The sequence below is a fragment of the Sciurus carolinensis genome, chromosome 2 (assembly GCF_902686445.1).
Source record: "Sciurus carolinensis chromosome 2, mSciCar1.2, whole genome shotgun sequence".
Classification (NCBI taxonomy): domain Eukaryota; kingdom Metazoa; phylum Chordata; class Mammalia; order Rodentia; family Sciuridae; genus Sciurus; species Sciurus carolinensis.
In genome coordinates, this window is record NC_062214.1 from 137,166,187 (window position 1) to 137,179,404 (window position 13,218).

At 32.2% G+C, this 13,218-nt stretch overlaps 1 protein-coding gene across 1 annotated transcript in view; it reads right to left on the reverse strand.

The window, feature by feature from the left end:
* Ralgapa1 (Ral GTPase activating protein catalytic subunit alpha 1) overlaps positions 1–13,218 on the reverse strand; it is a 217,231-nt gene that overhangs the window by 156,813 nt on the left and 47,200 nt on the right. The window contains 3 exon segments of the mRNA XM_047542464.1: positions 6,862–7,101; positions 9,612–9,820; positions 11,686–11,824. Of these exon segments, the coding sequence (XP_047398420.1) occupies positions 6,862–7,101; positions 9,612–9,820; positions 11,686–11,824 (588 nt within the window).

A 13,218-nucleotide genomic window follows, 5' to 3' on the forward strand; every position in this document is an offset into this window, starting at 1 on the left:
AAATTTATTTAATTAAACAACAAACTACATTTTTATAGTAACATATAATTAATTTTGACATGCCAAAATAAAAAAGTAAAAATAATCTTTACTATTCAAAGTCCTTTATGCATGTCTGTGGTATGGTTAACATTTCTATTTTACTACTTATTTATAAATAAAAATAATTAAATTGCTCCTCCTTTTTCATTTTAGAACCACCACCTATTAGTTACTGTCAACTTTAAAAATCATAAGACCTTTAACCTAAAACCTGCCACTTGATGCACTAGAATTATTCAATAGATACCAATTTAATAATTAAGTGGCAAAAGTGAATTTATTTTCTCTCAATGAAACTTGCAAAAAAAATCACATCCAAGATAATGATGAAAAGTTAATGTGTGATTTCAACAGTGTAATGCTGTTTAGCAATCCTTTGATTTATTTAATATTAGTAATTCCCTAGAAATATTTGATACTTTCCTCAATTGAACAAATCTATTCCTGAATTCTCTTTCTCATATTCCAGCACATTCATTATCATAATCAATTTGATCATGACTGCCTGCTATGGCACTATTTATTTTATAGTTGTAGCAACAGCTCACCCTTGCTTAAAGATTTAAATTATAAAAATTAGAATAGTTTAATTCCAAGGAAGTTCTACTTTAAATACAGAAATTTTAACTTATTTTTTTAGATTCCTATGGAAATGCACTATAATTTTTACTCAATTTTGTTATGAACCCAAAACCCAAAAACATAAAGTATAATAAAAGATTAGCAATCTCTAGATCTATTATTTCAGTTTTCCCAACACCATTTATTATTTATTAAATTATCAAAAAAAATGAAGACCATGCTATCAAAAAAAAATTATCAAGACTATGTATCAAGTGATTTGATATATTTACTATATTCCAAAATGTAGAAGATTATATTCCTATCTTCAGGTTATCCTTATACAAAGTTTATTTATCCTTGCAGCTTCTAAAATATGCTACTGACACACTAAGGATGATCTGAAAGAAACACTGACTTAGCTATAACTAAAATCTAATACATAAAAGTAATAATTTATAAATTTATAATGAGAAATGACTGTGACAGACACCAGGATATTCAAGTCCAAATTTTAGCATATTAGCATATTTACCATATGCCATAATCGTCTATGGCAATCAACAAAGTACCCTGAATAGCCAAAGTAACCTTGAGCAAGAAAGAACCACTACGGAGCATGCACGAAGTCTCGGGTTCAATCCCCAATACTAGAGGAAAAAAGAAAGAAAGGAAAAAAGAACAATGCTAGTGATTTTGCACTTCTTGACTTCAAAATGTACCACACAAAGCTACAGTAATCAAAAAAGCATGGCACTGGCATAAAAACAGACATATACACCAATAAAACAGACTACAGAACTCAGAAATAAATCCCTGCATGTACAATCATCTGATCACAAAAGAGGGTGCCAAGAATACACCATGGGTAAAGGACAGTCTTTTCAACAAATGATGTTAGAAAAAGTGAACATCTAACAGGCAAAAGAATCACTCTGAACTACTATCTTACAACACATACAAAGTCAACTCAAAACGCATTAAAGACTTAAATATAAGCACTGAAACTACACAATTATTTGAAAATAACATAAGAAAAAACTTCTTGACCTTGATCTGGGTGATAATTTTATTCATGTGACACCAAAAACAAGCAACAAAATAAAAATAGACAAGTAGGATTATACTAAACAAAAAATTATGCATTAGAAAGGAAACAATTAACAGAGTGAAAAAGCAAAATTCGGAAAGGGAGGAAATATTTACAAACCAATATGTGAGAAAGGATTAAGGCCCAAATAGATGAGGATCTCAAACAACAGCAAAAAAACAACCTAATTTTTAAAATGGGCAAAGATTCTGAACAGACATTTCTTAAAAGGTGCTAAGTGGCCAACGGGTTTATGAAGAAATTCTCAATCACTAATCATCACAGAAATGTAAATCAAAACCAATGAGATGTCACCTCATACCTGTTAAAATGACGACTGTCAAAAAAAAAGGTAACAAGTGTTGTTGATGATGCAGAGAAAAGGGAAAGGAAATCTTTGTTCACTCTTGGTGGGAATATAAATTGGTACAACCATTAGGAAAAACAATATGGGAGGTTCCTCAAAAAATTAAAAATAGAACTACCATATGATACAGCAATCTGATTTCTGGGTATATTTCTGAAGGAAATGAAATCACTATTTCAAAATAAATGATATCTACACATCCATGCTCACTGCAGCATTAAGATATAGAAACAACCTAAGTGACCATCAAAGTTTGAATGTATAAAAGAAAATGTGATATACAATGGCATATTATTCAACCTTAAAAAAGAAGGAACTCCTGTCATTTACAACAATATGGAGGAACCTGGGAGACATTATGCTATAAAATAAGCCAAACAGAAGGATAGCTACTACATGATCTTGCTTAGTTGTAGAATCTAAAAAAGTCAAATTCATAAAAGCAGAGAGTGAAATGATTGTTACTAGAGGTTGGGCAGTGGATAAAATGGGGAGATGTTGGTCCAACAGTACAAAAGACTCAGTTGTATAAGATGAATAAATTCTGGATATCTTATGTACAGCATGGTAACTGTAGTTAACAATTTTTTTTAAATTTTTTTTTTTTTTAGTTGTTGATGAACCTTTATTTTATTTTTGAAATTTATTTGTATGTGGTGCTGAGGATTGAACCCAGTGCCTCACGCATGCTAGGCAAGTGCTCTACCACTGAGCTACAACCCCCACCCCTAGTTAACAATATTTTATACTCAAAACTTGCTAAGAGATTTCATCTTAACTGTTTATACCACAAACATACACAAAAACTCCTAACTATGAAGGCAATGGATATATTCATCAGCTTGACTGTGATAATCACGAACTATATACATATCAAAACAACACATGGTATAACATAAACATACACCATTTCTCTTTTTTTAGTAAGAGACAGGGCAGTATGACACCTGTAATTCCAGCAATCTGGGAGGCTCACAAGGAGGATTATAAATTCAAGGCCAGCCTAAGCAACTAATTAAGGCTCTAAGCAACTTAGCAAGATCCTGTCTCAAGATGAAAAAACAAAGGGAAAGTGTGTAATAAGAAAATCAATGAAAAAGAAGGCAAAAATAGAAGGATAATGAAAAAAGAAACAGACAAGGTCAGAAAAAAAGAACAAAGTATTATGAATAAATCTAAATGTGTTAGAAACTATAATGAATACAAATGTTACAGTGAAAAGCAAGATTTTTAAAAATCCAACCACATTTACAAGGGTACTAAAAGATCAAATTAAACAGATAAGATAGGAGTCTAATTCTAATAGAAAGTAGCATATATACCCAAAATAGTTGTAAACAAAACACTTTAACCAAAAATAATTTCCCAACAGAGGAAAAGGAATATAGGATCAGGTGTGGTAGTGAACATCTGTAACCCCAGCAATTAGGGAGACTAAAGGAGAAGAATCTAAAGTTCAAGGCCAGCCTTGGCAACTTAGTGAGCCTGTCTCAAAAAAGAAATAAAAAATTAAATAGATAAATAAAAAGAGCCGGGGATGTAGCTCAGTGGTAGAGTGTCTGCAAAGCATGAACAATGCCCTGGACTCAACTAGCAATGTGTGCATGCGCGCGCGCGCACGCGCGCGCACACACAAATATAAATTGTTTGAGTTGTCAAGATGTAAAATAATAAACTTATAAACTTATATGTACTTAATTACACAGTTTCAAAATAAAGAAAGATTAATATAACTATTAAGAAAAAAAACCAACAAACAAATCACCATCCAAACATTGTACATGTTTGTTTGTTTTTTGGAGGGGCGGTTGCCATGTTGGAGATTGAATCTAGGTTTTCATACTTGCTAGGCAAGTTACTTTTCCACTGGGCCACATCCCCGGTCCAGAGCAGATCTTAATTTGCTCCTCTCTATAACTAAGAGGTCAAGTCAATCAAAAATTCAGTAAGATAAGGAAAAGTTGACCACCACAATTCTTAACCTTCATCTAAAGGATTTTAAAAATCATTGTACATCTTCAAACATACAGAACATTTATGAGAACTGACTATATATTAGGACATTAATTTTTTTATTTAAAAAAAATTGGGGGGCTGGGGTTGTGGCTCAGTGGTGGAGCACTTGCCTGGTGTGTGTCAGGCACTGGGTTCAATTCTCAGCATTGCATATAAATAAATAAAGAAAATAAAGGTCCATCAACAACTAAAAAATATATTTAAAATAATAAAATAAAAAGTGAAATAAATTTAAAAAAATTTTATTGGTGCAAAATAATCCTTCAGAACAACGGGCTTCATTGTGACATATTTAAACATCCAAATAAATATGACCAACTTTACTCCCCAGTATTTCCTCTTACCATCCCCCCCTCCCTTGGAACTTGTTTTAAATGATTAGTATCATACAAACTATATTCTTTTTTTTTTGCAGTGCTGGGGATTTGAACCCAGGGCCTATGTGCTTGCAAGGCAAGCACTCAACCAGCTGAGCTATATCCCCAACCCTATATTCTTGAACCAAAAGAAAATCACATTAGAAACTTGTAAGAAAAAAAAAACTAGAAAAAAAAATTATTTATTTATTTTTATTTCATTTTTTTGGTACTGGGGATTGAACCCAGGGCCACTTAACCACCAAGCCATACCCCCAACCCTTTTTTATTTTTTATTTTGAGACAGGGTCTTGCTAAATTGCTTAGAACCTCCATAAATTGCTGAGACTAGCTTTGAACTCCCAATTCTCCTGCTTCAGCCATCCTGAATCCCTGGGATTACAAGCATGTACCACCATGCCCTGCTAGAAAAATCTAATGTTTGGAAGATTAAACACTTCTAAATAACTCATAATAAGTCAAAGAAGTTATTATTTTATTATGAAAACAAGAAATATTTAGGATTAAGCAATTACCAAAAAAAAAAAAAAAAAAGCTACATATAGCTAAGCATAGTTGTGCAAGCTACCATGCTACTTGGGAAGCTGAAGTAGGAGAATCATAAGACCCTGTCTTCAAATAAAATTGTAAAAAGAGCTGGGGAGGTAGCTCAGTGGTTACACACTTGCTTGGCATGTGCTAAGCCCTGGGTTCAATCCCCAGTAGCACACATACACAAAAAAAAGAAAGAAAACTCCACCTAAAAATGTTTAAAACGCAGCTCAAAATACATTTAAGTAAATTAATACCTTAAAAATTATTTAGATGAGAAAAAATGAAGTCTAAAAATTAATTAGCTAGGAAAAGAACCACCAATACAATCAAGAATAATTAGAATGAAGGAAATAACAAGAAAAGTTAAAAAGAAAAAAGCAAATATAATACACAGAGAATCAACAAAGCCAAAAATTCATTCTTTGAAAATATTAATAAAACAACAAATTCCTGGGCAAAAATCCAAAAGAAACAAAATCAAAACAATAGACAAATAAACATTAAAATACAATACACAAATACTAGTGGGAATGAAAAGGAAGAACATGAATATAAATGCTTCTAAGAGTAAAAAGATCGTTAAAGAATAATCTTTACATTAATAAATTTGAAAATAAATGCAATAAACAAATTCGTAGAAAAAAAATAAACAGATCAAACTGACACAATAATGGAAAACCTGAATCACTCAATGAGTTTTTGAATTTCCAACAACTATAGGAATCAAGATCTGGATGTTTTAGTTCCAGATCTACCACTTACTTATTTTAAGACTTGAATGATGTCCTAGCTACAAAACTCAATAATGTTTACTTTTGCTAGAAAGAGCAATGAATTTTCACAGAGTTTATTTTCCACAAAATTTTTAAGTGCTTGAGAACGTGCATTTTGGAATTTCCATCTATCTTAAATACTTCCTCTTTATCTAATCAACTTTAATTTCAGAATGCTCTATAGAGGACAAAGGTGAACCTATGGTAGGGAATGGTGGCTCATGCATGTGATCCTAGTGACTCAGGAGTCTGAGGCAGGAGGATTGCAAATTCAAGGCCAACCTGGGCAACATAGCAAGATGCTCAGCAACTTAAGTGAGACACCATTTCAAAATAAAAAAAATAAAAAGGATTGGGAATATAGTTCAGTGGAAAAGCACCCCTGAGTTGAATCACCAGTACAAAAAAAAAAAAAGAAAGAAAGAAAAAATAAAAAAGAAAAGTGAAACTATGGAATATCAGTTATATTCATAAATTACTTTGTATTGATCATAGAAAGGAAGATAAAACAAATTTATTATAATTTATTAGTCAAATGATAGAAAAGTTTCAATCCGTAAGTGAGAAATTTGAAATAATCATTCTGGACTTGGGGATGTAGCTCTGTGGTAGAGTACTTGACTAACAAATGCCTATCTGCTTTATCTGGGTTTAATTAATAGCATCAAAAAAAAAAAAAAAAAAAAAAAAAAACAGAAGGACTTGGGGAAAAAAGTAAATGGTGGGGATACAGCTCAGTAGAGCACATGCTTAGCATGCATGAGGACCTGAAAAGTTATTAAACTAAAATATATAAAAATCAAATGGAACACACTAAAGGATTAGATATAGTTTAAAAAATTGAATATGAACTTCAAAAAATACCTTCATGAAGAATAAAGTTTAGTGGGCTGGGTTCTGTGGCTCAGTGGTAGAGCACTTGCCTGGCATGTGAGGCCCTGGATTCCATTCACAGCACCACATATAAATAAATAAATAAATAAATAAATAAAATAAAGGTCCAAAAAAATTAATAAAAAAATAAATTTTAAATAGCTAAAACTCAATATATTCAATATTAAAGTCTTTATTACAACTTAAAAATACTGAGAGGCATTTTACCTGACGAAATATTTCTGTGACAAAGTTTACATTACTTCTTTTAGAAGAAAAAACTCTGCGAACAATTTCAATGTCTGTGAGATGTTCTTCATCAATGCTACAGAGACTCGATGAGCTAGGTTCTCGCTCTGTGAGAGTGCTTGTATTAGAATGAGATTGTTCTGGTTCTGTAGTTCTGTCTGCTTTATCAGCATTATCATTTTTGTTTTCTTCTCTGGATACCAAACTAGCAGCTGCTCTCTAAAATAAAAACAAAGGGAAACAAAGTCATAATCATTTATCTGGGAATATGGTTTTTAGGAAATACTGGAAGAATACAAAGCATTCTACAAGTAACTTACATCTTCCTTTAAAATCCAAACAGAGTTTCCTTTAGAATCCATTCTAAATACTTCAGTAGCATTACAAGTAACTCAATATCCAAGTAACACAAAGAAATTCCAAAATGTGTGGTAACTAATCACCTACCTGTAATCAATTTAAGTAATTCAAACAAGTTACAGTTAAAGCTATGAGAAAGAATAATGTAAACAGATGCAGCTTAAGTTCTTGGAAAACAGTAACTTAGAAGTAAAAACACTGGACTACTTACCAAATGATGCTTTAATTTTTAAAAATACTTCTAAAGTGAACAAAACAAATGACACAAAACAAAAAAGGGAACAAAATTTATAACAGAAAAAGTAGAAATAAAACTAAACAAATATCCTGGAACATTTGAGAGAAATTCTGTATTTTAATAACAATTTTCACCAAGACTGAAGATTAAGCCTAACCCTAAGAAAAGAACCAAAGTGTTGAAGTGGTAATAAGTAAATTACCACCATTAAATGGTAGCCATAGCACTATTCTGATAATGTACATTACTTTCTGCTAAGGTATTCAATTTTTGGTGTTGGTTTTGTCATCCATAAAATAAGAAAATTTAAATATGCCTTCTTAACCCATTATGTCCCATCATTCCTTTTATGGAAAACCTAAAAAATGAACAAACTGAGCAATAAATATACTATTTATGGTAACTGATAAATATTTATGTTTTTTAGAGTTCTATTCTTTTGATAAGCCATTATTATTATTATTTTTTTTTTTTTTTGGCGGTGCTGGGGATTGAACCCAGGGCCTTGTGCTTGTGAGGCAAGCACTCTACCAACTGAGCTACCTCCCCAGTCCCATTATTATTATTAATGTCCAAAATACTTTAATATTAATATAATTAATATTAGTGACAATATTAATTTAATATCATTAATATTAGTGACAATAAATTATATCATAAACTCTACATTATGATCTCTTAATGTACCTGTCAATTTCTCTGAAATATTTATAGAACTGAAAACATGACTCAATGGGTTAAATATGCCTTCACAATCAATAAAATCTATGAGGGCTGGGGTTGTGGCTCAGTGGTAGAGGGCTCACCTAGCACAAGTGAGGCACTGGGTTCAATCCTCAGCACCACAAAAAAAATAATAAAATAAAGGTATTGTGTTCACCTACAACTAAAAATTAAAAAAAAAATAAAGTATGATATTCTAGGACAAGAAAAATAGTTCTGCTTCAGAGTCTTTGCACTTAATAATTCTTTCTAGAGAATTTGAAATGAAGTTTTGGGGGAAACATACCATGTAGACTTCCACAGACAAAAAAAAAGAAGACTAGGAAGAATAAAAGTCAAATTTTCTGAACTCTAATGAACATACTTTATACCTCCAACCTTTTTTTAAAAAGATTTAAGAAAGCACACAAAACACGCACATTTTAAGATTTTAAAAATTCAACATGGAAATCCGAGAAAAGGAAATAAAAGAAAAAATACTGTAATATAGACAAGTTGAGATAAACACACAAAGAGAGAAAACACAAAGAGAGAAAAGAAAACACGAAAAGGAAATATGAAAAAGAGGTAAGCAAAACCAGAATTCCAAATATCCATTCCTCCATTGTATAGCTGTGTAATTTTATATCACATTTCCAGACTGAGTGTCTTTTGTTGAAAAAAGGGGGAAGGAATGGCGGTAGGACTTTTTATAAATCTGCATTCTGTGAATGCATAGAATTTGAAAAGGATTATCACGGTCCTACCATCTGACTGCTGTTCTTTCCACTTGAAAGAATTTATTTCTACAATTCACAATATTTTTAGAACGTTACAGTAGTCTTCCATTATTTGTTGTTTAGTTTTTCATGGTTTCAGTAACCCTCTCAACCGTGGTCTAAAAATATTAAGCGGAAATTTCAGAAATAATTCATAAGCTTTAAATAACTTTTATTACATAACATTGTTATATTTTATTTTATTATTATTATTGTTATTAATACCTTACTGTGCCTAATTTATAAATTCAACTTTATCATAAGTAAGGATGAATATGGAAAAAAATATATAGTAGATACAGAGTTCAGTACTATCTCCAATTTCAGGAATCCACTGAGGGTCATGGAATGTATTCCCTGTGATAAGAGGGGACTACTGTACAACTAAAGTAAATACATAAATAAATTAGAAGCTGAAACTGAGACCCAACTAAAATTATGTTCAATGTTGTCCAAGTTTTATTTTTTTATTAAGAAAATATCACTTCTATAATAATTGTTAAAATCTGTATTTTCAGGATACATTTATGCAAATGAAATATAACTATTATTTGTTTAAAATATACTATACAACTGAGACAACTAAAATTGTAAACTAAATCATAAGAGCCATTTATAACTTTAACAAGCTTGTCTCATTTGTTTATTACCTGAATATTCTTTGGCAAGACTTCACCTTCCATCCCAGGAATATGAGGTCCTGTATGTGGTTTTGGCTCCAGCCAGAAAGAAACTAGCCAACGAATGACAATAACACGAGCTTTAATGAAAGGCTCCTTTGTACAATAGATAGCTTCATTGGTTTCAGCATCCTTCTTTATCATGACATAGTGTGGCTTTGGTCTCATCTGTGGGATATCTAAGCAAAATGAAAGGAAAAGAATTATGCTTAGATAAACCTACATTTTTAAGCATTTAAGAAAACCCTCGGCTGAGACTCTGGTTTTAGAAGTAGCTTTTTTTTTTTTTTTTTTTTGAGAATGGAAAATTTATTTATTTTTGTTATACATCCTTGTGTAAATATAATTTAAAAAAATGTTTATTCTTTTTAGTTATACATCACAGTAGAATGTATTTTGACATATCATAAATACATGGAGTATAACCTCCCATTGTTGTGGTTGTACATGATGTAGAGTTACACTGATTGTGTATTCATATATGAACATAGGAAAGTTATATTTGATTCATTCTTCTGTCTTTCCTATTTCCATCCCCCTTTCCTTCCCCCACTCCTATTGTGAGTCAGCATCCACAGGTCAGAGAGAACATTTGGCCTTTGATTTTGGGGATTGGTTTATTTCATTTAGCATGATAGTCTCCAGTTCCATCCCTTTACCTGCAAATGCCATAATTTCATTCTTCTTTATGGCTGACTAATACTCCATTTGTATATGTACCACATTTTTTATCCATTCATCTATTCAAGGGCACCTATGTGGTTTGATAGCTTAGCTATTGTGAATTGAGCTGCTATAAACATTGATATGGCCATGTCAATATAGTAAGCTGATTTTTTTTTATTATTGTACACAAATGGGATACATGTTGTTTCTCTATTTGTACATGGCGTAAAGGCATACCATTTGTGTAATCATAAATTTACATAGGGTAATGTTTGATTCATTCTGTTATTTTTTTCCCTTCCCCCCACCCCTCCCACCCCAGAAGTAGCTTTATTAAAAAAAAAAATAGCAAGTTAAAATTTGCTAGATGCTAGCATGGAACCCAGAGGGGTAAACTATATATACCAAGCTAATATACGAAAACATGTCTTTTTGCAAAATATCATCAAAAGGTTCAATGAATCTTGTCTAAGTACAAAAATACTTCCAGAACCATATAAAATAAATGAGAAGTCACTTCACTTAACCTAAGACTGAAACACAATATTCTGAAGTCATACAAAGTATGAGGTTTTGCCTGAGCCTGTTAATTACATAAACTTGGCATTAAGGAACATCTTTTCCCAAAATAGATATTTCTACATACAGATTACCAGTGCCTTTGGCAAAGGTCTGCTTCTAACTTAGGATTTATCTACAAGTTCTAGCTTCAAGGCTCTGACAGATACCTTGGCAAAATTCCCAACAATTGAACAAGATATGACCAAAATATACAACAATGAAATTAACCATATAAAAAAGACTAACACTGGATTGGACCCTTGAGGGATCATAAGAAGAAAATTTAGAATACAGTGTAAGGATCATACCAAAAGTTATAATTCAGTTTAATTTTCAATAACATATATTTCTGGTGAACTAACTTTTCTAATAGATGAGATGCAGAGAATAAGTTTTTAAAAAATCTCTTCATTCTCAATGAAAATTTCTTTTTTGGGGGGGGGCAGGGGTAACTAGAGATTGAACTCAGGGGCATTCAACCGATGAGCCACATCCCCAGTCCTATTTTGTATTTTATTTAGAGACAGGGTCTCACTGAGTTGCTTAGTGCCTTGCTTTTGCTGAAGCTGGCTTTGAACTTTCGATGCTCCTGTCTCAGCCTCCCAAGCCACTGGGATTAAAGGTATGTGCCACTGCACCAGGTGAAAATTTCATATTAATATAGATTCACTTTCAGCATGAATCTGGGTATAGTATCTCTATAAACCAATACAAATAGTAAATGTGGTCAGTTGTCTGTAAGTAACAAATGCCAACCTTATACTCAGAGATATTTTATTCTTATGTGATCTTTTAGAAAATTTCAAACATTACATACCAAGTACAGGATGATACAAACTATTTTCCTTGCAGATGTTTGGAAAAATATAAGGCAAGTAATATTTTTTAAAATGTGAAAACAAAAATGAGAATCCCCTTTCTTGGTTTTCTTTGTTCTTCCATTCTAAACTTTTTACCTAAAAATAAAAACAATATAATTAGAATCATCCCAGGAGACAGAATCTTAAATATAATTGTTAGCCATTAGAAGCAAGTTTGTGAAAGGTTAGAATTTATTGAACTATTATCCTGTGATGATCATATTATATGGCAAAAGGTCAAATCTTTAAAATTGGTCTAATAAATGAATACATTATATTTCCAAAAAATCTTAGAAGTAAAATATGCTCTGAAAAACTCAAAATTTGCGTCTACAAATGACGAAGTTACTAATGTTCTTTCTCCTCTGCCCCTTCCAGAATAATTCAAGATAAAGGTTAAAGGCATACAAAATAGGCATGTGTGGCCGTGTGTGTGTGTGTGTGTGTGTGTGTGTGTGTGTGAGCAGTAGGAGTAGTCAAGTGCAGATAATCAGAGCTGAGCACAGGAAGCAGAGTATCCATGAAACAGATGTAACAAAGGCAGTAACCCATGGAGACTTGGTGATTTAAGAGCCTGAGAAAGGAAAGGAGAATGTCCATGAAATGGGGGCAGGTGGACAAGAGAAAATAGAGTAGTATTAACTATGTAGTATACTGGTGTAGAACTCTAGTAGGGTGAGGAAGATATCTAAGTAGGGCACTGGCAAAGGCCTAGAGTAGAGTACTGGGGCCCCAAGAAGGTCTTTGAGCAAGGCAGTGGTGGTAGTGGGAGATTTGATAACCTACGAGAAGGACTGTGTAAGTAAATATACGGAGAATAGTATAAGTCTAGTTTCTCACTGACAGTAAAGAAAGGTATAAATATGGAAAGAAGAAACTAGAATGAATTCTGTGATACTGGACTGAAATCTGAAAATCTGAAGTACTAAGTTTAATCCAGAGAAGGGGGGTGGAGGGAAAGAGGAGGAAGAAATATGAATGGTGTATGTGTGTACATTTACATTCTCTAATCCTAGCCACTGATAGGATCTAGGAGTAGCAACACTCAGTGGCAACAGCAACATACACTCTGAGTGCTCTGATCTAAATACAATACATCACCAAAATAAATTACGGCTCCTTGGACAAACAGAAGATTCCAGATTGGGGCAAGGAAGGTACCAGATGAGACTGAAATATCTTGCTATACTAGAACTTAAGAAAGTGTATTGGGGACAACTCAAAATACACAGAGTTAGATTAAAGGAACTCCCACTGGCCAAAGCTAGGACTAACATAGTGATTCATATGAATACATAAGCCCTATATTGAGATAAATAATTAACATGATTAAATAAATGGGAAGAGGAGAAAACTTTTGCTTACCAGGTATACTGAATGTAGAAATAATGATGGGATTAAATATCAACAGTGACCAAAAAGAGGAAACAATCCAAATATTCATCATCTAAATATTCATCAACTGATGAAGAGATATATAAAATGTGTAA